Source organism: Oreochromis niloticus, linkage group LG22, assembly GCF_001858045.2.
Source record: "Oreochromis niloticus isolate F11D_XX linkage group LG22, O_niloticus_UMD_NMBU, whole genome shotgun sequence".
NCBI lineage: Eukaryota > Metazoa > Chordata > Actinopteri > Cichliformes > Cichlidae > Oreochromis > Oreochromis niloticus.
Window position 1 is genome coordinate 18,397,755 of NC_031985.2, and position 27,982 is coordinate 18,425,736.

At 39.1% G+C, this 27,982-nt stretch overlaps 1 protein-coding gene across 1 annotated transcript; it reads right to left on the reverse strand.

Moving 5' to 3' along the window:
- Window positions 1–133: 133 nt before the first annotated feature.
- On the reverse strand, window positions 134–27,960 carry dennd3a (DENN/MADD domain containing 3a). Its single transcript, XM_005478436.4, has 30 exons — window positions 27,716–27,960; window positions 22,354–22,452; window positions 21,714–21,869; window positions 20,153–20,288; window positions 19,490–19,605; window positions 19,266–19,396; window positions 19,046–19,157; window positions 18,824–18,943; window positions 18,639–18,737; window positions 18,435–18,554; window positions 17,856–17,971; window positions 16,757–16,912; window positions 16,533–16,629; window positions 16,346–16,449; window positions 14,717–14,916; window positions 14,479–14,638; window positions 14,107–14,263; window positions 13,468–13,690; window positions 11,473–11,552; window positions 10,912–11,091; window positions 10,623–10,793; window positions 9,433–9,562; window positions 9,161–9,268; window positions 6,939–7,036; window positions 5,052–5,206; window positions 4,260–4,326; window positions 4,110–4,182; window positions 3,885–4,003; window positions 3,649–3,786; window positions 134–2,370 (listed from the first exon to the last, which is right to left on the reverse strand). Exons 2-30 carry the CDS (start codon window positions 22,432–22,434, stop codon window positions 2,176–2,178), a joined length of 3,798 nt encoding a protein of 1,265 aa, XP_005478493.1. The 5' UTR covers window positions 22,435–22,452; window positions 27,716–27,960; the 3' UTR covers window positions 134–2,175.
- Window positions 27,961–27,982: the final 22 nt, after the last annotated feature.

Sequence of the window (27,982 nt, forward strand, 5' to 3'; positions counted from 1 at the left end):
CTACAAAGGCAACTGAACTAATAGAGCAAAAGTTTGTGAGTCAGAGAAACCACTCAGGATTTATCAGCAAACAGCATTTTTTTATGATCTTGATTTAGTTAAAAAAAAGAAGCAAAGTCAGAGGAGTCTTAAATTGTTTTGCATGAAGTATTTATTGTTGTCCATCCTGTGAACCATCCTGCTAACTGTGCAGAAAGTAAACTGAAGCTTCGGTTTGCTGAGAATAAAAACAGACTTGAGGTTTCCTTTAATAAGTGTACTGACTGTCAGTTCAAAAAAAATAAAATCACATAAGGATCATAAAGAGAATATGTACATTTTCATATAAATGCTTGTGCAAAAGCAAAGGCTGCAAAGGTATAAATACAATGGCTGAGCTGTCATTCGTTTAATTTACAACATCGTCATGTGTCGCAGTTATATACAGAGTATAAATACAAGACTAAATGATAAGTTTAACCTCCAGTTTGAACTTCAGATGGCAAAATGTAAAAATAGTTCTGTGAACCAAAAGTATCCCACTGATGATGAAGTTGGCTTTTAGTTTTATAATACACTTAATAAACACTTAAAACTCTTAATGTTCTATACGTGTGAGACACTTTATCCAGTTCCACTAAGTTAATATAAATAATGCTACACTGAGTTGAAAGCCATCTTAAAATGATCAGAACACAAAAATCACAAACATAAATATTTTATAACATGTGTGAAACATTTTATAGCCTCTGATTTTGATTTAACCCAATAAATATCTGAATGTTCAATATCTGTAAGGCACCGTGTGAACAGGAATTTTGACCTTTCGGTTGGTTAATCTTCTTGAACAGCAGCATGCCAAAGAGAAAACTGTTAAACTGCTCTGAAAATAAACAGAGACTAGAGGCCTCCGTACACTGAGCACGCTCGAGGTCTAATGCTGAAGTCCAAGTTTGTGTGCCAAGTTCAACCTGTAGATCAAAACGATGCAGCATTGTGACACAACTTCCTATTTGTCGTTGGTTTTGATTGGCTATAACAGACTAAAAAGCTTTGGAAAAGAAAAAATCTATACAATAACTTTGGTAAAGTTTGGTTTGCAGTCCACTTGTGTGAATACTGGATAAAGTTCGTGGGGAAAATCTAATGTGGTAGATTTTTTCAGCTTGATCCAAAGAAACCCAATGCTATCTCATTTTTTATTTGTCACAAACATGTCCAACTCGGACCTTCAAGTGGCTACATGGTGTTAAAAGCTCAAAAACCCCCCAAAACAACAACAATAAAATGAAATGGGTTCCTTCATTTACCCATTCTCCACCTGCTTGGCAATTTTATGGGAAATTGGCTAGTTGGTTTCTATATAATCCTCCTGACAGAGGGAAAAACTACAAATACATAACTTCCTTCACAAAGATTTTTAAAAAAAACATTAAAAAAAGGAAAAACTTTGTCCAACAATGAAAAATATCTCTTACTGTTGACATACTGTACAGTTAGCCCCTATTTTATTACCTGTGTTCAAACATATTCCAGCTGCTGCAGCTCCTCTGACCCACGCCTGAGTGTTGATCACAAGTTTAAGTCCAGTTCCCATCATCGCACATCATCATATTTCCTGTCCATTAAAGCATCCCCTCCATCAAAATAATCTTCTGTCGGGGCTTTCCCACCGTGATGGTGAAATCTCCAACCGCAGTTTTGTTTTCGGGGTATTTTGACTCCTCTGAGCTGCAGACACTAACGTCAAAAACACGGTTGGAGGTATGGCTCAGTCACACGCTGTTACCACATGTGTGTTCACACTTACATAAACACTAAATGTGTTCGAAACCTTCACTAAAGTGAACTTTGGTGCATTTTGGATTGAAAAATTATCCAGCAGAACATGAGCTCACTTTCCCTGTTTCAGTCTTGAGTTTTCCTTCATTAAATGATAAAATAAGTTCTGTTAGTATTTCTAATCTTAACTTCATAGAAGACAGGAGAAGCTGCCCGGGTTGGTCAGACTTCATGTAAACTTTGAGCTTCTTTGCATTCCTTCATATCTCGGTGATGCAGATTGCTTTTCTCCTTGCTGTGCTTTCCAAGTATGGATCTTCCCTTCATTTTCCAGGATTTGTTTGAACAGAGGGAATTCAGTGAGAACTTGCACTCTGACTATAAAACATTCCTAATTTCAGTCCTTTTGCCTCTTTACTCCACCTTCCAGATGGCGATCTTCCCATCATGTTTTCCAGCTCCACTGAGGACGTAGCGGTCCTCAGCTGAGCACAGCCCTGTCACTTTGTCGGTATGGCCGTGAAGCTCCTTCAGGACCTGGTACCGCTCTGTGTCCAGGATGTAAACCTTCCCTTTGGTTGAACTGCGACCCATGCCGCCAACCCACACCTACACAGCAAAGAGGTTAGTTAACTTGGTTAAATGTCAAATAGTTTCTCAAGCATCAGTTAAGATTAACATTCGTTAACAATCGGGGGAAAGGTGGGTAAAATGAGCAGGTGGGGCCAAATTGATCCTAAACAATTATACACTAATTTTTCCGGTTTTTGCTGGCAAAGGAGCAGTCTTAGATAACGTATTAGAGTTGACGCTGTCATGTGACATCACGTGTCACAGCTGAAACCAAAGTGGAGGCGCTTAGCTATAATGTACAGGAGAAAACTCGACACAGCATATGAGCACAGACACCTCATACCAACTGTGAAGCACGGTGATTTGGGCTTGTTTTGCGTCACCAGGACTTGGGCACCTTGCAGTCTTTGCAGCTGACCACGAAATTCTGTGTATGCCAAAGTATTCCAGAGTCAAATGTGAGGCCGTCAGTCTGACAGTTAAAGCTTAGCTGAAACTGTCGTGCACCAATACAACGATCAAAGGTGTCGCCATGTCAAAGCCCAGACCTCAATCTCACTGAAATGCTGTGGTGGGACATTAAGAGAGCTGGCAGCAAATGAATGACCTGCAGGAACGCTATAAAGAAGAGTGGACCGTTAGTTAAGTGGACCGTTAGTTAATTTGGGCTACATTTGGGGTACAGTTGTCCAAGTAACCTCCTCTCATGTCAACTGCAGTATCCATTCACTGGCAGTTGTTTCAATCAGTTGTCCTGAACTCGAGAAATGCTGAACTTAGAAACCAACCACTTTCTGTTTCCAGCAATTATTTTGCCCAATTTTTCTTGAAGTCGCTGAATGTCATCAGCTTTTTATGGTGAGTGGATGGGGGCTTTGTGTGGATGGGGCTTTGCTCCTCATAAGGGCAAGTAGACTGAAGGACCCCTTTATTTGTGCCTTATATTGTTTTATTGATCTGCGTCAGCTGCTATGGTTTGAATAACAGCTAAGATCCTGAAGCCACATTATACCAATTTTATTCTTGTGTTGTATTCATGATTGAAAGGTTAACTTCACTGAAAAATTTCTTACATTGCCCCACTCTCCCCTAAGCTCCTGTTGCAACCAGTTAACTTCTCTTAGAATCTAACAAATTAAAGAAGGACTAAAACAAATAAAAATAAAACAAAAAAACTGTAAAATTGTATTTTCAATGTACAAATGAGAAAAATTAGCACTTCTGAGGCTCACTGATTATCATATTAACATCAACCATAAAAATATGAATATTTTCCATATTGCTCTGTACGTGTATGTGCGTGTGTGTATTAACCTGGTTTTTAACTTTCATTATGCAGTAGCATCCAGTGCAGTCCTGCAGAGTGATGCGGTGGAACGGTTTGCTGCAGTCTTTAATGTGCCAAATAGACACCTCTCCAGAATCTGCACACACGCTCCACATCTCCTCCCGCTGACACAAACACATCAGGTGAAACAGGGTCACTCTTACAAAATAAAAATGCATTTATTAAAGAAAAACAATATTAAGAGCAAAGTGTGTGTTTGTACCTCTGGTAAGATCAGAGCACAGCTGAAAGTAGTTGTGGAGCCTTTTTGTTGTTCTGGTAAATTCATGCAACGTTTTAATGAACCATTCCTCCACACCTCCATTATCCTGTCTCTGGAGCCTTAAACCAGACCAGAGAGAAAGAGGGAAAGAGAGGGTATTTGGTTTTCATCATCAAAATCTCAGATTTTCCATTTTTCGAACTGTCCAGTGTGAAGAAAACTTACAACACCAAAGCGTGCCGCTGCAGGTGTAAATGGACTGCAGACGGTCGCAGGAGAGGCGGAAGTGCTTCTTCACCTGAAGGAAAAGGAAAAGTCAAAAAAGCTGAAAGAGAAATGCAAACAGGTGTGAACAACGGTAGATATTAAACTAACCTGCAATGTGGAGACATCCCACACCATGACTGTCCCCTCTGCACTGCAGGAGTACGCCACCTTTTGGCTGAAAAACAAAGCAGGCGGGTAAGATTCTTTTTAATGTACATTTCAACAACACAGAGTGGATTAGGCACAAACATTACACAACTTTAATTACCTAACAATACTGATAATACTGCTGAAACAACCAGTCGACTTATTGTTATTCATCTGAATACGAATTGTCAAAAAGTAAATAACTGTTCAAGAAATTCAAACAAATTGAATACTTTTATATTGCTGAATGCTTATTTGCTGCTTTTCTTAACTTTCTGTTTCAAAGTTCATTTCTTTAATCTGGCAGTTTATGACTGAAATGAATAACTGTTTGATTAGAATACACAAACAGAAACTGGGTGTTCCTTCAATCAGAAAACTCAGCTCAGAAATTGGTACTCATACATATCATATTGGCAGTGATGAATAAACATCTTTATAAAGCCTTTATTGAGAATACTGGGGCTTTAAGGGTCGAAACACCAGAGTGACTGCGAGAACAACATACTAGAAGGAGAGAGGAGAAAAATTGCAGCTTTAGCAGAAAATCTGGGCAGCGTGGCCCGAGTTTCCTGGACTACTGCAAAGCTCGACTGACTGGCGAACACAATACTGATCAGAAATATGTTTAAAGTGTCTGAACTGAAGGGCCCATCTGCAAGCTGTACAAATTGTGCCAAAATATACGGGGGGTTTTTGGGGGGGGGGGGGGGGGGGTTGTGTATTTCTGTCGTGGCTGTCTGTCTGCGTTACCTGTATTTGTCTTTTTCGACCGCCAGTCCGGTGACCTCTGCCCTGTGCTCAGTCAGCTGTCTGTTACACACCATGGCCACCATGCTGATGATGTAGATCACAGAGTCCTCAGAGCCCATCCACACCTGATCTTTGTCAACCTCCAACATGCAGTTCTGAAACCAGAAACATGTTTCTGAGCACGAGTCCACAAGTATTACAACAATTTCAGCTTTACACATTTTTTTAACCTAGAACTTCAACATTTTCTACCTGGGTAACAAAAAAAATCCCCAACAACTCAATCATTTAATTCTAAAGCTCCTTTCAGCTGCTTCCACAGTCATAATGGGGTCGCCACAGCAGGTGTCTTACCATATTTAATGTCAGAAGCTCTTCCAGTTGAGCTGCTAAGAGCTTCATGCAGTATGCAATACTCAGCATGTCCACTAGGTGGCAAAATTGTTATGCAATACTCAGCATGTCCACTAGGTGGCAAAATTGTTCTAATAAACTACTGAAACACTACCTGACAAACATTAATATCGAGTACCTCTGTGTTTACAGAATGTGCAAATAGATTTGTAAATTACAGCTAAAAATTATCAATAGAAAAAATGTTTTAAATCACTTTGTCTACAATAATTTCATGATATTTTGTTGACAGCTGTTTTCAAGCTGGTGGTAAAAGTTAGAAATCGTAGTCCCAGTGTTTTATAAGTGACCTGGTGGTGAAAGAGAAAACACATACACCACTTATCTCTGTCTCACACTTCCAACATATTCCATGTAACTGAACTGCACAGTTGAAGTAAAGGTTAGACTTAAGAAGTGTCTTAAAACCTCACAAATCCTTTCTCCTGGAGAAAATGTTTATGACCTCGACCACTGGCTGGTGCTTTCAACCCTCCAGCCAGCTACCACTGGAAAATGCTTTGTTCTTTGAGGGAATGTAAACTATTCAAAACACACCGTGGACTCCCTACAAACATGCAATTTCATGTTGAAAGATAATGTTTGAAGTGAAGCCAGAGAAGGAGAAACAAAAACCACTTAATATGTACCTGATGTCTGTGGCGTGCTTATCTGCTGATTTAGTTCAGGGACAAGCAAATATCTGGCCAAGTGTTTTTATTTAGTGGTGGAAAAAAAAAGACTACTAGCAGAGGTTTAGAGAAGCCAGTTTAACATGTATAGGGTTAACTGTGTGAAAGGATAAAATTTGAATATTTACTGCTGTTTTTTGGGGTCTTTTCTTTTGATTTTGATGCATAGCACAGTAGTGCAGTCGATGGCACTGTTATCTCACAGCAAGACAGTCCCAGGTTCAAATCCACTGACCAACTGTGTGGAGTTGGCAAGTTTTTCCTCTCCCTCCAATAATCCAAAGACATGCAGGTTAGGCTAACTGGTGACTCCATGTATGAATCTGGTCATGAATGCTTGACTACCTGTGTGTTTTAGCCCTTAGCCAAGCAACCTGTCCATAGCGTACCCCTCCTTTTTGCCTTGTGAAATCTGGGACAGGTGTAAGCCAACCCATATAACTGAATTGAATAAGTGGAAGAAAATGGACTGATAGTTTTCATGAATAAAAATAAAAATGTAACTGTGTTAAGAGTGGACCTACAATGCTCATTTCCAGCTCCATATTGTAACAATTTACGTTGAGCTTAACTGTAGTAGCTCTAAAGTTTACAGTTTAAAAAATTTCATCCCTTGTCTTAAACAAGATGTTTTAGCTTTCTTCTGATTGGTTGCCCCTTCAAAATAAAGTTTTGAACGGCAGATGGGTGGAGTTTTTGCACTGATAACCCAAGTCATGCACCAGACGTTAAGTAAAAATGTCTGGAACCAATCATTTAGACCAGTCAGAGCCTGACTGTTCGTTTCATGTGTTCTTCTCACCAGTCTGGCATTCCCAACATGGCAGGTGTGTGTGAGGGACCAGCTGGAGGCATCAAACACCATCACCTTCCCCTTATTTACCGATACCCATAATTGACCTGAAATAGAGAAGAACACACACACAGAGTTTATCAGTTATTTCTCAACACCCTATCATTACACTTGGCCTGCACTGAATATTACTTTTACAGATTTCCATGTCTTCTACTCCAGTGGCTACTTAGGCGTTTTCTTCCAGCAGTGTAAAGGGAAACACTTCATGTCGGTGTTATTTTGCAGCTCGACTCCACCCAACCAACCCAACGGTCAGATTTCTCCCAACGTATTCAGCACTTTTAAAAAAATGCCCCAGCTCATAGGGAAGGAAAAAAAAAGGTAACATCCTGTGTTTTTACTTCAAGGAGCAGAAAAGGCCAGTGGAACAGGAGGAAAGAGGACTTATGAAGTGAAAAAGTTAGAAAAGGAAAAAAGTGTGAGAACAGAGGGGAGAGGAGAGGGTTGGGTGAACTGGATCTGTGCCAGGAACTCAATTCAGTGACCTATATTCAAACCGGAGAGGGAGAAAGAGTCCGAGAGGGCCGGGGAGGGAGGACCTGAATGGCCAGATTTGTTCTTTTTCACCAGCAGAAATCCCAAAGAGCAGCAAACTGCTACAGAAGAACTGAAATGTGTTTGTTAATGTGTGGATCACTGAGTGTGACTGTGCATGAGTGTGCTAGAGGCGGGGGTTAGTCTGCCACCAGCATGTATTTAAGTGGACCCAGATGGCTGTCTGCTGACGGCCACTGAATGGCTCTGTGGATCTTTTTTTAAAGCTTTTCATTCACGGTCTTCCGGCCACGTAATGTGCCAGGCTGTCGGTGGCCCAGGATAAAAATCAAGGATGCAGTAAACAACAAAGGCCACAAATAATGACCACAATTCATAGGTGACATATAAAAGGAAGAAAAGAAATAAACCACAAACTACAAGAAGATAGTTTCACTTCCTTGGCAGTTACTCTTCTATTGCTTTACACTAATATAAGAATGAATGTCATTTAAAAAAAAATATATATATATATATATATATTCTATGTTATTTAATGTCTTTCCGGTGTGGTGGAACGTACAGTCTACTCTGTCTTCTTAGGTGTTTAAATCAGGTGACTGAAGGCCATAAAATGATCTGCATCCTCATCAAATCACTCATCCCTTTGGCCTGTCAGGACCAAGCTGCCAGCCAACAACAGTCCACAGGTCACGTCCAGACAGAGGCTTTTATTACACAAACTCTCTCTTCCCCTTGTTTACAGTCAACAACTAATTAGGACAGAAAAAAAACGCCCTAAAGTAATTACTTAAAAAAAAAAAAAAAACTTTCTGCAGTCCTTACATTTCTTCACAACTTATGTCAGTGTCTGTTCTTTATACTTCCTTTTAGAAAGAAGTAGAGTCTGCAATCTTTTTTTTCAAAATTGACAGAATTTTGAGGGAAGAGAAGTACCATGAGATAACCTGAAATATTAACAGCTTACTTTTTCAGCATGACAACGATCCCAGACACACTGCAAACGCAATTCAAGCAAACCTTGATAAGAAAAACACATTTGCACACCCTCAGTCATGGATTGGCCTCCCCAGGACCCAGACAGCCCATACAGCCATTCCAACTGCAGTTTTGTAATCACTATGTAAAGCACTTATCCTGTGCTTTCCTATGATTTCACAGCTCACAATAAAAAGAAGAGAGTCCACATATTTATGACCATTTATTCCAGTGATTGAGGAGAGGTTTCCTTCCAAGCATGTTTTTAAATATCTTGCATTTCCTTTTGGTGTTTACTGTAATATGAGACCGGGGAGGAAGTGAGGTTGAGAAACTTTATTGCATCTGCACGCTTTTTATGTCAGTGTGTGCCACAGTGATGACAGATAAACACCAGGTTGTTTCTTTTTGTGCATTAGTCAACATATATGTCAGTGAATGTGCGTTAGTATTACAGTTAAATTGGGAAATTGCTCTGCTGCTCCAAAGAGCCAATAACATCATCAACTCCCACACTGACCAATAAAAAAGGGGAAGAGGCTGAAACTTGTTGTAACAGTGTTGATGAGAAATGGTGGAGAAACTGCTCGTTTACGGGACACATTTAAAAGCTGTGTGTGTGTGTGTGTGTGTGTGTGTGTGTGTGTGTGTGTGTGTGTGTGTGTGTGTGTGTGTGTGTGTGTGTGTGTGTGTACCTGATGTGTAGAGAAGAACATCCACAGCCTGAGGTGAAGCAAGTTCCAGCGAAGGGTTAATTTTGTGCTTTAGTGTCTCTGCAGTTGTCTTGGGAACCATCATCGGGACTGGAGACAAAGCAAAGAGCAGCAATTAACCTTGACCAGGTGATGAAAGCACGAACTCAAATTGAAAGATTACTGTAGTCTCGATGAGTCATAAAGTTTCCAAACGAGCACAGTTTTATTATGCAAATAGGTCCATAACCATAACAAAACACATCTTCCTCTACCTTCCGTCTTGATGCGGTCAAAGTAAGCCAGCTTAGAAGCAGCGTAGATAGCCTTACTGCTCTGAAGACTTCCCACTACGGCGTCCATTAATAAGGCATTGGTCAGAGCTTGCTGCATGTACTGGGGGTCCTGAGAGAAAGATTTATAGAGAGACAGAATTGTTTAAAAAAAAAAAAAAAAAAAAAAGGCTTAGAAGACAACGCTTATGGTTCCTTATACTTTTACAAAGTTTGTAGAATACAATTTCGGCTGGTGTAAACGCTCACTAATGTACTTTTGACTGATGTTCAAGTTCAACCCCAATAAGCCAGGTGCCATCACCAGACCAGACACACATACATACAACAGCAGTTACGTGATTTTTTTATAATAAAAATGAATGAAAAAAAAAATGCTGATGTCACAAAGGGGGAAAAAAAACATACCAGGATCAATAGTCATCATGAGTCATACTCTCAGACTTAAAAGGTGTAAAATAGCATGGCAATCCATCTCAGAGGTCATACATATATTTAAGTCTTCATAATGGATTGACCAATCAAATCAAGTCAAATTAAAGATATAAGGCCACTCTTTTTCAGAATAACCATATCTTAGTTTGCTAAATTTTTTAGATTTATGGTCTCAATAAACTTATCACACCCAAAGATACTTATATTGACATGATATACAAATAAGACAAGCTGTAAATATTCACATCTGAAGACGTGAATATAGGCAATTAAAACTGAAATAATCAACGATCAGAGAAGATTTACATGTGACTAAGCAGTGCTGTAGATGTTTATCCTGTCAGACAAGCTGGACAGTCATCACAGTCTGCCTAACTAGAGAAACTGACAATCAAAGGAAGTGAGAAATGATAACATTTTAAATAAAGAGAAGAGAACAGTGAGGGGGGCAAATGTGACAGACAGATATTTTACAGTTACATCTTTTGGTTTCACAAAGGAAACCCCCTGTGTTTGTTCAAGTGTGCCTATTTGTGTTCTTGTACAACTGAGGGAATTTCAACCACTCCCTCACAGAAACCGACACACACTCAAACTGATGCCTGAATAAACACGAGGTATGAATAATAAACGAGCAAGGTAACTCAATAAATTAGCCTTTTTCCTGATGTATCGTCTCATTTTCCTCTATGCTCCCTCACAGCAACACTCACACAGCCTCTTCATCACAGATTTACCTTGTGCTGGTCAGCTGTGAAGCGCCCGGCCCACATCTCTTTGACCATCAGGTTCCAAAGCTCAGTCTCCGTTTTTAAATTAGCTTCAAAAACTTCCTTCCTTCCACGGACACGAAGCTTCAGGCCTGGGATTCGCAGGAGCATGAAGGGAGCTGAGGACACCTTTACTTCCTAAAAGGAAAAACAAAAATACACAAAGACGACATCTACTATAGATTGCCGTTTCAAGTCTTATCTAACTGGGCAGAGCTGTATTTGTATCTCCGGTTTTCTCTTCTTTTAATCTCACCTCTAAATCTCGGTACTGTGCCACCTCCACATATCCTGGCCGTCCATCCGTGAGCAGGAAGAGCCGTCGCTGAGTCATGGCGATTTTCCCCACTCCGCGGCTCGTTTTTACTGAAGACGACACCTTGAAGACGCACTCGTTGGCCTCAATGTGCTCCAAAACAGATGTTGGCAGACAAACCTTCAGATCAAACGAACACAAAAAGCTGAATAAGGTGCCAATTTGTTCAACTACAGTGTAAACTATTGAAGCTGGTTTCTGCCACTGAAAAACCGAAAGCATCTTTTGCCATCCATAAGTCCAAAATTTCAGGTTTTTAATCTCAGAATATTGAGTTACCACCTCATAGATCTGAGAAAATAATTTAAAATAATTGTAATTATTTGAATTTCAAGAAAATAAACTGAAATTTTAACTTAAAAAAATGGCAACTTTTCCCATTTGCAGAAACAACACTTAATAGTAGGTTTATAATTTAAATTATAATCTACACAGAACCGCAAATCACTGTTTATTCTCCCATCGCAATTTGTTTAAAGTAGTGTAAAGTACAGTACAGACCTCTTGTGCCTCAGCCTCAGTCTCCTTCCAGATGGTGTAAAAAACCCTGAACAAATCTGGACTGACCTGCTTCTGATGACCTGCATCAAACAAACACACTTTCAAAACAACTGAAGAGAGTTTGTGGATATCCTGTATCAGACCTACTTGGTCTGCAACAGTCTAAAACCTATCATTTAATAAAAATAATCAACTTGATTTGTGCAGAATTTATCAAAATCACTGTTATAAACATATCAAACAAATACCTAAGATACATATTAAAATATGAATAAACAGGAAGGCACAATGAACAACAATAGTTGGTTAAAATTCATAAAACACTCAGGATCAAATCCAAAAATGTGTGTTTCATTCTCAAGCAAACAAGCTAGTAGCTCATCAAAGAGTTCATCATATCTATAATATTTCCTCTATCTATAGCAGATATTCTAAAAATGTTCTAATGCAATTAATTATGTTTTTTTTAATAACTTTAAAGAGTCAGTCAGTCATGATTTACTGGCAAAACATTACAATTTCATGAAAGCTGGCAATTTGCACCTTTAAGTAAATATGTTGCAATTAAAAAACAATTAAGAGTAAAATAAAAGAAACTTAACATTTAAGAATAAAAGTTCATACTAAAGCCTTCAGATAGGAATAAGTCTTTAAGTTGTCATAAACCTAGAATTGCCTCACAAACTCTCATAAACAGGCATCTGCTTACTCTCTGAGTCAGCTCTGTTTCTCTTTCCAAGCATGCCTGCAGAGTGAGCGACTGGAAGCTGCAATCCTTACTGTACTCCAACAATGGCCACATACAGTGCATCGCCTCTGTGCACCCCCACACCCAACCAACCACCCAGAGAGATACGAAACTATGTTCTCACCCACTGAATCCCACACAGTCACCGCCTGACTGCCTTATTCATTTAACATCAACGCTTACGTAACACGTTCTAAAATTACCACATAACCATGTGTTATGTTGTAGGAATTTTTATATAAACACCACTTTTTTAACTGACTATACAAAAAAAACAAAACAGGAACTTATAATAGGAAACAGCAATTATAATAAATTTACAATGCAAAAGGAGATCCAAATCCTGTTGATGTGACTCTGAATCTTATCCTCTGCAGCAAAAGTAGAAAGGAAAATCTGACATTAGCCTGCCATAACATCCAACAGGATGTTATGGCAGAAAAAAGAAAGAAGGCTTTTTCCAAAATCCCAGTGTGCAGGCAAAGATAAGTTCTCACCGTAAGCTTCCTTCCTTCTTTTCAATCACATATGTTTTGCAAAAGCATCAGTTTTTACTCCCCGTTTCCTATTGACACTCTTTCCCAAATTATTCTTACTACTGGAACTGAAATTCTTTACTACACATGCCAAAGCTTTAATATCTAAAACCAACACAAGAAATCTGTGCTGACATGAACGTTGTCAGATCAGGAACTGTGGAACTACTTGCACCTTGTGAACTTCTTTTACTGAAAAAGTCACCTCTGTTCCGACTGAGAACACCTCAAGTATGTGCAAAAAGTAAACAGGAAATAAAAAGAGGTCATAGAGCAACGAATGCCCAGCGAAGCTCTGGTCATGCCTTCAAAGCTGCACAGCAAACCCTTCAAGAAAGAGTGAGGTAATGTTTAACCCGAAGAATAAATATTTGCTTGGAAAAAGAGAGGAAGACGGGCATAACACTGGAAATATCCTTTGAGTGTGTGCCTGCGTGCTTTACCAATTCTGACACGCGTTAGTGAGAGAGTACAAAGCAGTCTCCCACTTATATGCGTAAAGTCTTGTGCGCCCCCCCCCCAAAAAAAGTTCTATGTGTGAACTTTAATAAGAAGGCAACAAATCGCCTAAATTTCTACATTTACTCCAGGACAGTAGAATAACTTTGGAAGGGGAAAAAATGACTGGAAATTATGTGTAATTCAAATTAAAAACCTGAGACTTCTCACGACTTTTAGGTTAATTAGTCACATGAATAAATAAGTACCTACCTACAGTTAGAGCGTCAAAGAGTCTCTGAATAGTTCCTTGGTCTTTAACAATGCCAGACTCCTGGACACATTTCACAAACTCCTCAAGCTGCATGTATTTTGTCGGCAGCTGGAATCTCTTTATGGCGCCTTCCTCATGCCCGTTTCCACGGCCCGCACGTTCCCGCTCCTGGTCCCTTTTGACCCGACTGATAAGCCGTTTGAGTTCGGCCTTCCTATCCGCCTGTCGGGAGATTTCAACATTATGGCGGAGGCCTTTGTTTGTTTATTTAACTGTCAGTAAGATTACACACAAACCGCTAAGATGGACTTCATTTAGACTAGAAGGTGAGGTGGAAGCAGTGGACTTGCCCTTTTTATTTATTATTATTATATTTATTATTGTTAAAATAATCTGCAATCACCTACTTATCCTGTGATGAGAAACTGAGTTGCTGACATGATATTTGATGCCGTTAACACCTCACAATCTTACTGAGGGCAGTTTGTAAAGAAAGAAGAAAACTATGGTTACTTAAACACAAGTATATTGTGTTTAAGTGGCTAAAGATGTAATTAACTAAGGTGGTTCTAGGCAACAGGGTTTATATCTGCATGGAGAATACAACACAGTTCCCAGTCATGACAACCTGAACTGACCTGTAAACGTTCAGACTCTGGCAGGGAGTCCACCAAGGACTTAACCATCTGAGAGGGAAAAATATCAGAGTCCGTCTTGTACAGACTCTGGAAGTCCTCTAATGCATCAAGACGCCTGTTGGACACAGTGTTTACCAAACCACGCAGATAATGGTACCTGAACAGAGAGATAGATGAGATGGTTAGGGATCTGACACTATATAAGGTTCAGGTATTGTTAAAATGACTTAAATAGAGACATCCATCCATCCATCCATCCATCCATCCATCCAAAAATTAACACAATTTATTGAAGAAACATGAACCTATTTCCTTGTACATTTTTATAAATTTCTACTTTATATGAGATTTCAGCTTTCTTCGTTCTCATACCTGGCCAGTAGAGCAGACTCTTCCGGTGGTGTAGCATTAATAGCTTTCCCCAGTGAAGCAATCATGTCAGAATAATAGTTCTGGACATAGTGGTAGGCCAGCGGAGGAGGGAATTCTGGAAGACGGAAAACTTTCACTGCTTTCTTGGGGGACTTTAAACCTGAAGGGAGACAAACGAAATTACAAACTGATTGCTACTTGACTAAATCACTTTCACTTTTCCTTAACTGGGACTGACCAATATCAGGTGTCATCTTCCTGGAGACTGTTCTGGGACTGATGATGGGTAAAGTTTCACTGACAGACTGCACCAGATTTGGCAGGCTGGCTCCTAGCCTTTTGCTCAGCTTGTTGTCAGGGCTGGCGTATGTTTTGTAGCCAGACCTGGAGAGCTCAGACATTGGAGGACGCCGGGGAGACTCCGTCATTCCACGATTCCTGAATAGAAAATTGATTGAGGCACAGATTGTGTTTTCTTTATGGTTGGTGATGACAGCAAGCAGGTGAAAGTAATTGAATCAGACAAATCTATTTATTTACCGAGGATAATATGCATTTTTAACATGTCATTTACATTATTAACGACTGTAAAATCTCTATAAACAAATATCTAATTGAGAAAAAAAAAGCCTGTAGTCTGAGTTTTACTGACCAATCATGCTTCAGCTGGCTTTAGTTGCATACTCTGTGCAAAACAGCAAAAAAGGACTGCATGTGCTAAAAATCTACTCTGACATAGCTGTTAATCATGTTCTATTTATTTGTCTTTTATTTTCTATTTATTTGAATTTGTAAACTATGACCAAGGACAGAAGAGGAATTTTTGGCCAAGAAATCTGTTGCCTGCACTGGAAGCTTGTTATCCCCAGAGGCCAAGTCATTAAACTAGTTGACATGTTATGTGATGACAGTAAAAACATCTCCAAAGCAAACTATTCTAATGAAAATCCTGATTTAATGTCAACTGCAACCAGCACTGGAACAAATGCATGACTGCAACAAAAGTCATTCAACCTAGTTTTTCCATTATGAGTTTCATGAGTCATGAGCACCTTAGCTCTACCTTCTCAATCCTACCCTGTGTGCGCTTGTTTTGTTAAATGATTATATTTTTAGGGCAGCAAGTAAAAACCATTTAATCTCTTTTTTTATTTTATTATATATTATAACCCCAAATGCACACCTTATAGTCAAAAACCCCAAGCAGGTTTATATAAGACTTACACTGTCTGACCAAGACAAGAAGTCAGATAAGTGTAATTTACTGAAATAAAAGATCAGTATTAGGATGTAAGATGACATTCACTATTGTTTTATATCAATTTTGTGGTCCTTTTGACCAGTTTCAAAAGTTTGTATGATTTGACTGGTCCTCATTCAAAGAGAGTGGTGAACAGTCTTTATTTATAATGATTTCTTTTTCCCCTCTTTCACGAAAAGCTAAATAAATTACTAAAAAGCACTACATACAAAGGCTATTCATACACTGGTATCTGCACACAATTTCACAGCCTGTGGGTCACTATAGCAGATAAAAACTGCAACAATCTATATTTTACAAACTCACCCAGAGTCACTCTTCCCCCCCAAAACACAATTAATGACATTAATAATGTACTGCCAAAACAGCTGCAGCTCTACCTTGTTTAACAAGTAGAGCAGCTCTGAGGTAATCCTGGATTCAGCCTCAGTATTATGCAAGGAGTACAGACAGGAAAATGCTGAGTAATGACTCACAAGTAAATTACACTAAGACTGCTGTACCTGTTTAAGAGCTACCACCTGAGATTGTTTGACGAAACGTATAATGTTGGAACTGATTAACATTCACACTGAAACCAGTGATGACGTCATGCTCTTATCATACCTGTGCATGAGATTACGTGTGTTCTGCTCCATCCGGCTGAAGGTGTCCCATTTCCTGTTTAGCCGGTCGCGCAGGAATGAGTGGAAGATGTGAGTTTCTAATACCTGAGATAGCAACAAAGAGAGCAGTCAGCGTTTTTGTTTTTACCAGCGGGCCCTTTTTTTAGTTTGTAGATGTGGGAGTGTACCTTCTTGTAAAACAACTGGTCTGCTGGCTCCCTCGTTCTCAGAAATTCCTCGCTGTTAAAAACCCTGTGTTCATGGCTTAGGAAGTCCTGCACCCCACTGACAAAACCATCCATAAACATGGAAATGAAGCAAAGAAAGAGAGGGGGAGTGATAAAATTATTTTAAATATACTCAGTTTGTATAATACTAAACATTTATTTCTATGACATTTGCAAAGCTGTACCTGAAGATGTTGACCACCAATTCTAGGGCGATATTTTGTATCTGTGTGTTGAGCCGTCTCTGCCAGTCTCTGCGTTGGGATCGCAGAGTATTAGCATCGGTTCCAGCTGCGAGATGGCACAGCTCCAGGTCAAAATGAAGCTGCAGACTCTCTGCCCTGCACACAGACACAGACATACATACATCCCAAAATGTAAAAAATGGACTTCGTTTAAAATTCATTGCCTTTTCAGTTTGATTTATGCAGTTTTTAGGGCAGCGGTTTTAACATTTATTTCAAAAGCTGATGTGATTCGAGCTGAAAGGGTTGCATGCAAAACCTTAGTTTGAACCTATAATGCTTCTCTCTCTAAACAGACATATTATGCTCATTTTTAGCTAGCGTGACCAGATGTTGCTCTTTATGCATTTTTTTTTCTTGTCCTGTCCCACATTTTGACTGGTTCTGCAGAACAAGCACTTTTTGTTATAATCAGAAAAATGTTAGCCAGCCAAATGCATACTCATTAGGACAAAAAGCTTGTATCTACTTAGCAAGAGACTTTAAAATAAAATATATTTGTCCTGTTCTTACTAAATGACAAGCCACCAACATGTAGAATTTATTGTATTTTTATTTTTAAGTTAAATATACCTCTTAGCATTGTTGACGTGTCCCACATTGTCCCACACAAATTCCTGCATATTTAGTTTGTTGGGATCTGGTCACTCCATTTCCAACTCCATATTCTTATTTTAGAGCAGCTTAACATTCTAAACAGGCCCTTTTTCATCTTATATTGTCCATCTGCCTGAAATAAATGGTTTTAACTACTGTTCCTTAAAGGCCTCTTTCTCCACGTCTACTTTCTTCTGATTGGCTGCCCCCTGGCCAACGCTTCCTGTTCAGTGCCAAACTGATGTCAGCTTGACACAACTGTCAGACACAAAATGTTGGCTCACTGGGATTGTGTTGACATTTGCGGATCTAACTTACTGAAATCTAATAAGAGCACCAACACTATAAGAGTACACAAAATAAGTAAAAGCATAATAGTTCCTTTTATTGTCACAGTATCAATTAAGCAGTCTACTTTTACTGTGAGGCACATGTTTGTTACCTTGATGTAAAGCTCTCAGCTGCAACCAGAGGGATAGCAGGCAGGTCGACTGTTTCACACCACGATGTCTGAATGCTGCCATCATCGATGTTCACAAGAATGAGGTCTTCTGTCTCCTATTCCCACAGATGAGCACATACAGACGCATATATTGTAGGTACAATGGATACAGTAGAGTACAATCCAGCCTAACAGAAGATCTCAGTCTGACAAACAGACTGCCTCTGTAGAATATGTGGACTCAGCTTGAATAAAGATGAATACAGTTGAGAACAAACAGCTATTGTTGGATGCTGTATGTGAGCTCAACTGAGACAATTTACAAAGAAAATTTAAATTTATTATTTATTTTATTCAATGCACGTCTAGTAATTACTGTAAAGGTTATTATAAGCTTAAGCTAAAATCCCCAAATATTTACAACACCACTTCCTTAGATAAGAAAGGTTTCCACGATCTATCTGCTGGCAGCAAGGAAGGAAACCGAGAGTGTACTCCCTCATTATGGTTTTAAAAAAAGCACACGTACACACAAAAAGCCTAATGTTTAAACGCTGATAATGACAGTATTGTACTTACTGCAGCAACCTCTTCAAAATGACTGATGTGACAGCCCATGAGGAAGGCAGTGGGAGCCATTATGAAGTCCAACATTCCTCTCGCCAAGACGGGAACATAAGGCTGCTGCCAGGACAGAGGCTGAAAGAGAAAACACGGCTAAAATATTTAGGAATGAAAAATAAGTCAATATGGGCACTTTAACATGATGTTCTTTACACTAACCTGGAGGTACAACAGCAGACACTCTGCAACGAGAGTGAGCCTGGCCCAGTCACAGGAGAACAAGACCAGTCGCTGCTCTTGGAGGAGGAAGGACAACACCTGAAGAGTGAAAAAAATACCTAGGATCTCATATTTTCTGTCATATTTAAATGCTAAATGCAATACCACGCTGCCATATGCAGTACCTGGAGCAATACGGTGTGAGTAAAACAGAGGAAAGGTAGATGCAGGTCGATGTCAACAACAGGACTGTCCTGATCTTCCCTTGATGGAAGATATACTTGAAGAGGACGAAGACTGAAAGACTAACAAAGAGAAGAATTTTACTATAAGGATCTATCAGAGCTGCCTGAGACAAAGACAATAAGGTGGAGTTATCTGATGGAGAAAGAAAAGTTTTTTCTGACCACATGCAGCTGTCCAGGAGGGGGTAACGGCACGAGGGACAGCTTGGCTGAAAACTCCTTCACTGTCTCCTCAAAATCGGCTTGTCTTGCAGTATGCAGCTGGACCAGGAGACTGAGCATGTGCAGGCAGGAGGCCAAATGAAAGATTAATTTAAATGCACAAAGTAAAACACAACCAAGGTCAAGGTTATTTATCAACTGTATGTTCGAAAGAAGTTACCATGACAGGCAGTCTTTCAGGGCATTGTAGTAGGGGAACTTGGAGATGATACACACAGCAAAGGGTGCGTAGAAACGTGCTTTAGTTGAGCTTCCCCTGTGACCGTTCTGGAGGACACCTTCCTGACAGGACTGACACAAAAGGAAGCAAATGAGTAATACTGATTGTCTGCACTGATTAGTCCTAACATGTCCTTCTGCTAACTTGAGAGTATGCGTTTGTACCGGCACAGCTCTGTAGTATTGCACAACGACTCCATGGGTTCGGTTCCCAAACATGTCAGTAAAAACCAGGAAGTGATAACTGTCTTGTTTCTGCTCACTGGCTAACTCAAGACCACCTAGATGAGAAAAAAAGAAAAAAACAGAGATATTTTAAGATTATGCCACACAAGAAAATGCACAGATGCTCGTTAATTTAATCCTACTGTCAGTGTCTCCAAGAGACAAAGCAATAAGAGTGGAAACGTCCTGGCTGCCAGTTGAAGTGGCTGTATGCAAATGCAATTTCATAATGCCTCTAAACCTAGATTAAAGAGCAGGAAAATGGGACTTCTAATGCTCGACTGTGCAACACATGATAATACATTTTCAGATTCTTGATCTCAGACTGGAAAAATGCATCTAAGCATGATGGTCTCTAGTTAAGTAACAATTAATTAACACTACTCTAGTTAAGTAACACTTAACTAGAGAAAGAAAGAAGAATACCTGGCATTAGTAAAACCATATCAGTCTAGATACAGTCATTGCCTAAGAAAAGATTACTCAAGCAACAGACCGGATTATTATGTAATTCTGTATTTATTATGAGTGCGTGCAGCAGTGCTATTCAGCTTAAGCCTCAGTAATGTTTGGTTTGTCACAATGGAAATTTACACAGAATACCTGGGAAACATAGCTCTGGTAAAGCAATAAGATCCAAATCCTTTGGAACACTGATGTCCTCTGTTGTTGATGACACTTCAGCGCGATTGGCTGCTTCTCCATTAGACAGAGTCTCTGCAGCACGATCTCTCCTCTTCTGCAAAAAAGAAAAACACATGAGCAAGAAACTCTTTTGCAAGAGTGCCCCGGGCCCAGACATGCAGCATTAACCTGGAAGAACATGCAAGCAACTGCAAAGAAGGGCCCTGCCCAGGGCTGAACCCAGGACTTCTTGCCGTGAAGGAACTGAGCCACTGTTCTGCAGAAACTCTTTTTTTTTTTCGTTTACTCTATAATCATAATAATAAAAACACAGGACAACAAAGATTTTGCTACTGGGAATAAAATATAAATAAATAAAACATGTTATTTACATGAAATCTAGTGCGCTGATTCCGAATCTAAAGTCAAAATTCACCTAGGACATCTGAATCTTAAGTTATAGGCCAAGTACAGTTTGGCCACTATGTGGTCGATGAGCCCGCGTTTGTAACACATCATGGCAGCAGCGTGTTCCTGCAGCGTCAGCAGTTGCTAAGCCTCTATATATAATTCGAGATCGGCCAAGCGCAAGCTTATAGTTAACAGAATTGTTTTCTTTTTTTTGCTAGCAAGTCTATAAGTGTGTTTTATCCTAAAGATGAGTAGGCGGAGCTGCATTAACCATCCATGCTCATGCTGTGGGAATGAAAGAGACACACGAGTCAATGGAACTCATTTTGAAGCTGATCAACTATTCAAATCATAACTGGAACATTTGTGGTGACCTGAAGGTTGTGGCACTGCTGTTGAGTCTACAGTCGGGGTACACAGAACACATGTCCTTTCTGTGCCTATAGAACAGTCGTTAACAATCATTACAAAGTGAAGCAGTGGCCATCCAGAGTTGAGTGTCACTCAAAATGCATTTTTTGCATTCTCGTCTGGATTTTTTCACTCCAACTTTGGGTGATGTAAGTGATGAACATGGAGAACAAGCCAACAAGTATAGTCCCACCACGGAGACAAGATATCAAGGCAGCTTCAACCCCAACATGATGGGCAATTACTGCTGGTTTCTGCAGTGGTCAACAGCAGACACTCACAACCGCAAACGCAAGTGCCTAAAGCACTTTTGAACAGTGCATGTGCATTGCATAAAGACTCAAGTGAACTTATTTTTTTACACGTTTGTTAATGTGAACAAGTTTTTTTAATCTCATTTTGCTCAGTTTTGAAGCAAAATGTAGTTATGTACAGTGGCTGTATAACGACTATAAAATCAGTTTCTTGTGTCTGTATGAATAGCTAATGACACCGTGTATAACTTCAGAACCTGACGTCCTAGGCTAAATCCAACTACAGATTTGGACTTAGCACAGTAGTATGCTTTAGTATAGGTACTATAAGTGTCTTTAGTATTAGACATGAAATACCGCAAGCAGCAGACAACTTTTTTTTCTGTGATCCTGTGTAATATAACAATAATAATAATAATAACAATAATAATAATAATAATAATAATAATGATAATAATGCATACTTTTTTAATGAAGCTCCTCCTCCTCTGGACACGGCTGAAAGCTGGAGCAATCACCTGGCTTGAATTGGTCTCTTTGGAAACAAAAGGCGGGGCATGGACCTGCAGTACCTCAGCTTCCAACAGTGGAAGTCCATTTAACTTACCCTGCTGATGGAGCTGCAATGAAGTTTGTCATGTTTATATTTTCAGTCATATTTTAGAGACCGTACATATAAAACAATACAGAGGATCATTTCTTTTGCCCTAACAGCTACTCCAACCTACGGTTGTAAACTCTTTGAAATTAATAAGTATGACTGATTAAGAAGCATTATGGCATATATGATATTATTTCTATACATCAGACTTTTTATTAGCCAAACAGTACATAACACACCCAATTCTACTTGAAATTAATCATGCTCTTCATGTTGTGGACATAAGGGTTCACAGGTATTGTGATTTAAAGGCTGACCTACATAAAAGCAAAACTCTGCTCCTTCTAGAGTTACAATCCACATGTATTGAAAAGAGCTTTTGTTTGCAGGAAGGATTCAGATAGCCCAGAAATATGTCAGATGTTTTTGTTTTTATTCTCTGTATGCCTATTTTTGCTTCAACAGTATGGTCACACTTGTTATCTGTCTGTCTGCATACATACCTGGTGTATATCTCGAAGCTTATCACTGTGGGCTCCAACCACTACACATGCCTCCAGCAGTCCAGATGGGAGCTCCGCCATCACATCCAAGCACTCAAACTGCCAAAAAGACACACAGTGTGTATTTAGATGAGATAAGAGCTATTTTCTACAACTAAAATTTATACTGAGACAGCTTTCCCTGCAATTTTTCTAGTAGTATTGACACATCAGGCAACGTGTCAAGTCAGTGAAATATACATTTTAAAACCATGCTTATTTTGGTATTCCACTTACAGTAGATATGACTCATTCTGCAGATGAGCTTCCATGTTATGATGTCACAAAATTACACATGATTTTATTGAAGGTAAATGCATCAGTAACCCTTACTGTAGTGACAGAGAACTACCAGGTACAGTTGTTTAGAAGTTTGCATTCATGCCCATGATGAATGTATGTAATGGTAATTTTGGGCTTTCTTTGAACCTTTTTTTCAGGTTGGAATGATTGTACAGTGTACATCTTTCATGACTTAAAAAAAAAAAGAGTAAGGTGCACATGTTTTTAATTCATTTTGGATTTTCTCTAATTCAGCAACTACTAAAGGGATTTGTTTGACAGCACTCATTGGACTGACCAATACTCAGAACAATGGGAAAGTCCAAGAAACTCAGTGATGACCTGAGAAGGAGAATTGTGAGTTTACACAAGCTGGGAAGGTGTAGCCATTTCTAAAAAAAACTGCAGATTCCAAGGTCATCAGTCCAAACAGCTGTATGCAAGTTATTTGGATATGTGAACACTTTGCCAGACTCCAGAAGAAGACCCAAAATGTGATCCTCAGATGAGAAGAAACTGGTTAGAATGTTCATGACCAACCCAAAAACCACCTAGGCTCAAGCCTGCTATGACCTGGAAACTGCCTGGAACACGGCCAAATGCTTTCTGGAGAAAGGTTTAATAGTCAGATGAGACAAAGATTGAGCTATTTGGATTCAGTGATAAGAGGTTTGATCTGAGGTGTAAAAGTGTAACACTGTACCAGCTGTCTAGCATGGTGGTGGTAGTATCATGCTCTGGGGCTGTTTTGTTGACAGCAATACTGTTACGCTAGACAAAGTGGTTGGAATAATAAAGGAGGTGGGAGTGTATGTGTTTATTTGAGCCTTTATGTAAAATTTTGACCTTGTGTTTGTGGACTGCGTACTCAATTCTTGTTTTTTTATTCCTCTACAATCATTCGACCCTAGAAAAACAACAGTTCAAAGCAATCATTAAGAGTCCAAAATTCCTGCAACATTCATGCAGATGACGAGTAAATGTAAACTTTTGACCCCAACTGTAAATCTGACTACAGTGAAGAGGTGAAGCAGCTGTGGTGACGGTTCAACAATTTTAACCATGACTAATAAAATTCTCAAACCAAATGCTGTTTATATCTGAGTTTGAGTTTCACCTTGCGTAAAGAAACTAGGTTTTGATTAATCAAATTTGTAAAATTAAGCATCAGCTAAATAAAAACCACACGATTTGTCAAAGCATAGACAAAATCCTTCACCACAACTTCCTCAGGATGCATGCTGTCACACATGCACACAGCATTGCATTCATCTGGATTATGTGATGCAAAAAGGATATTTAAAAAAATCTAAATCACACAAACAGCAGATGTTCGAGTTTAATCACTGATGCAGTAAACCAGTTTTGTCATTAACATCAAAAATTCCTGTAAGCAAACCTTTTTTTAAAAAACTTTTTGCCTGACATATCGCCACATTTATCAGATGTATCCTTTGATTCCATCTGTAGTGGTTAAAGAAAAGTCACAGCATTAGTTTTTAAACTTGATGATTCTTAGCAATTCTGGTTACATTAAAAAAAAAAAAAGAAAAAATAGATGCTCTTACAGTTCTTTTTTCACAAAACATGCTGATCCTAGACTTTCTTTGGTAAATTCATGATATTAAACACTGAACTGAAGCTGGACATTTATGTTATTTATATTATTTATGGTTACTTTTAGAGGTTTTTTATTCTTTCAGTTTTTCAGAATGATGCTTCTGAACATTCCTGTTGTTATCGTTACTTCACGCATTCGTCTTGGACTTGAAATTGACTTTTTTTTTAAATTATTTTCTCAATTACAATTTCGTTCTATTGGGATTAAGCTTTCTACTGAAATCTCTGGAGATCTACTTTTGGTGGTCCATACCCTGGGAGGTGTGATGGGCAGTAGCAGCAATAGCTGTAGTATCATCTACTGATATTTTTGTGGTACAACTTATCATATTTGCTAAGCCCTGCATTAAAGTTGAATTAAAGCAGCATGTATTCATTTTTATGACTAAAAATTTCATGTTAAAAAAGTATTACACACGTTTTATTTTCCTTTACTGTAAAACACCAATATATGTCATTCACAAATTGTCACTAGTTGTCTTTTGTGATGTGATATTTTGCTTGTTAGTGTGTGCTTAAATACGAAACATTACAGGACTGTTTTTTTATGTATTAAATTAGTATAAAACTAAAACTGTAAAACTGTATTAAACTAGCACATCCTGGGATTTAGATTTATTGGTATATGTGTCTCAAAGTGCAAATTCCGATTAGATTTCACGGTGAGAAAGAGGAGAGAGAATATCGAGCCGTTATCCTTAAAGGTTTTTGAGTTGAAACATTCACATTAAAATTATTGTGTCGGATTTCAATGTATGAAAGAAAAGTCTAAAAGCAGTAGGACAGTCCTCTTATTAAAAAAAATACATAAATATCTAAAAAGCATTTGATATATGAAGCTACAATTTCACAGAATATATTACAGTGGTGTAAAAAAGTGACCATTTCCTGCTTTTCTCTTTTTTGGTATGTTTGTCACACTTAAATAGATAGATAGATAGATAACTCTTTATTGTCATTGCACAGTCATACATAGTATAATAGTACAATGAAATTGGAAAACTGTCCTACGTCGGCACTATATATAACACAACACGACACATCACAACGCAACACAAACAACACAACTTAAATTAACAAATTAATTTAATTAACAAATGTTATAGATCATCAAACAAATTTAGTCAAAAAAATAACACAAGTAAACACAAAATGCAGTTTCTAAATGAAGGGATTTTTTAATTAAAGTGGGGGGGAATCAAACCTACATGAGCCCGTGTGAAAAGTGATTGCTGCCCATGTTATAACACAAATTAACTGTGGTGTATCACATTTTTGGAAAGCTGAGTTCAATTTCTCTAGCCACACCCAGGCCTGATTACTGCCACACATGTCTCAATAAGGAAATCACTTAAATCTGCCTGACAAAGTGGAGTAGACCAAAAGATCATCAAAACCCAGACATCATGTCGCAATACAAGGAAATTCAGGAACAAATGAGAAACAAAAAAAAAACTAAGATCTCTAAACCTGGGAAAGGTTAAAAAGCCATTTTGAAAGCTGTGGCACTCCAGTGAACCACAGTGAGAGTCATTATCCACAAATGGCAAAAACATGGAACAGTGAAGAACCTTTCCAGGAGTGGCAAAAATCGCCAAAATTACCCCAAGAGCACAGCGATAACTCATCTAAGAGGTCACAAGAGACCCCAAAACAACATCCAAGGAACTGCAGGCCTCACTTGCCTTAGATAAGGTCAGTGTTCATGACTCCAACATATGAAAGAGACTGGGCAGAAATGGCCTGCATGGCAGAGCTCCAAGAGAAAAAAACACTGCTGAGCAAAAGTGTTTAAAGTTTGATGATTTGAGATGAAACAACACCTTTGTTCAGGTATCATCAAAATACAATGCCAATTAAAGTCCTTTTGAGTAAACTTACCAAGCTACTATCAGTCTGCCTATGTACTAGTGTCAGAATAAACATCTGACTTGCATTAGTTGCAGCTCCAGGCTGAACCCAGTGACCTATAGACTATTAAATTTTCCTCTTTTTCCTCAACCTCCTGCCTACATTATGTACTCCAACATACCTCTTGCACCCTCCTAGCTTTTCTCTTTCCTTTATTTTTATTTCTGTCCTTTTGTCTCGTCATCTTCTATTCTTTCTTCACCTTAGACACGCTTGCCTGCAATCCTTTTCTCAGGCCATTCCAGCCTCTGACTAACCACTCTGCTGTGTCACGGGAAAAAAAAGCACATAGTTAACTCACTTATTCCCCTGAAAACCCCTAATTTAGCCAACCTCATGTTGGGGGGTTGTGTTTATTTGTATACTATTAAACAGTTTTTGAACTAAGTTACACATTTCAGGAGCTTCATGCATACATGCCCCATCAAAGACTCAATAAAATTCAGATGCAGTGAAACCACCATTTAAACAAACTGGGACAGCTTAACCATTAGTGTACCCACAAGTAACAGTATTTAAACTTGACTAGGGTGTGTAGCTTAAGGAGGTAACGCCATGCTGTGAGAGGCAGCCATCCAGAGGCTGTCCACCATCTGTAACAAACAAGTTTGTCTTCATATCTGTCTGAGAGGAAGCCGCTTTGATGCAGCCAGTGGCGATTTCAGCCGTGCTTTAAACGTATTTTATGGAACTGAAAAGAAATATGGAAGAAGACGGCTTGGAAAATGGAAGTGGTTAAAACAAGTGTTGCTCTTACAGAGTAATGAAAGCAGTTTTAGGAATTCCTGTCTCATTTCTCCACCATATGATAGTTCCTTTCCTAAAAGACAAACTTCTGAAATATAACTTGTCATTTAGATAAACAAAGCCTCCTTTTAGTAGTGACTGTGCTGGAAGGCGCCTCTCAATTTTTCTCTTATCTGCTCTTTAAGCTGTTAACACCCACCAGTGGAAAATAAAAGTAGGTTTTAGATCCCAGGAAAATCCAAAATCATGGGAAGACTGGTTAGAACATTCACTGGACTTTTTAAAGAGGACACAAGAAGTGAGTAACCTGTTAAAAAGGGTGGCATGCCCCTTTAATGGGCACGAAAGACCCCTAAAAACCCTCACAGTAAAATAAATAAATGAAGGCAAGCAGTAGGGAGTAAAGTAAACATTTTACAGCTCTTTCTTCACTCGGTTTGCAGGGCTGCTGTTAACACGCCCTATGATCTCTCTCTCGTTTGGCGGGCGGGTGGAAAAAGCACTAAATATGAGCAACATGTGGCTTAATGTGCCAAGACTCTCGCCCAGAGTTCATCGTGTATACACCCCAAACAAATCAAAACAGGGCATTAACAACAACAATACGCCTAAAACAGTCATCTAAACATGCTGTCACACATTACAACAAGGTTAAAATCTTTAATACCAGCAGCTGAAAATATTAAACACGCGAGACTGAGCTGTGAGACCAATCGAGCAGGATTCCTCACATAGCAGTAGCAGGGTAAAATTACAGACTGACCTTTAATATTTCTCGATCATTTCCACTGGATACACTTTAAACAGGGGGTTAGCCTCCAGCTAACAACGGCTCCAGCTTGCGGTTAGAAAGCCGTGAAACAGCCGCAGCAGGGACTTCAGCACTGAGACCAACTTTTACTGTGTGCTCTGATTCACAGCTTACTTTCTCACTCACAGACAGTCCAGAGTTTGCCGCTGGTCTGTCAAACTCAGAGCGGCGACGCGTTAGCTGAACTTCCTGTGAACCAAATTTCAAAATAAGAGTTTT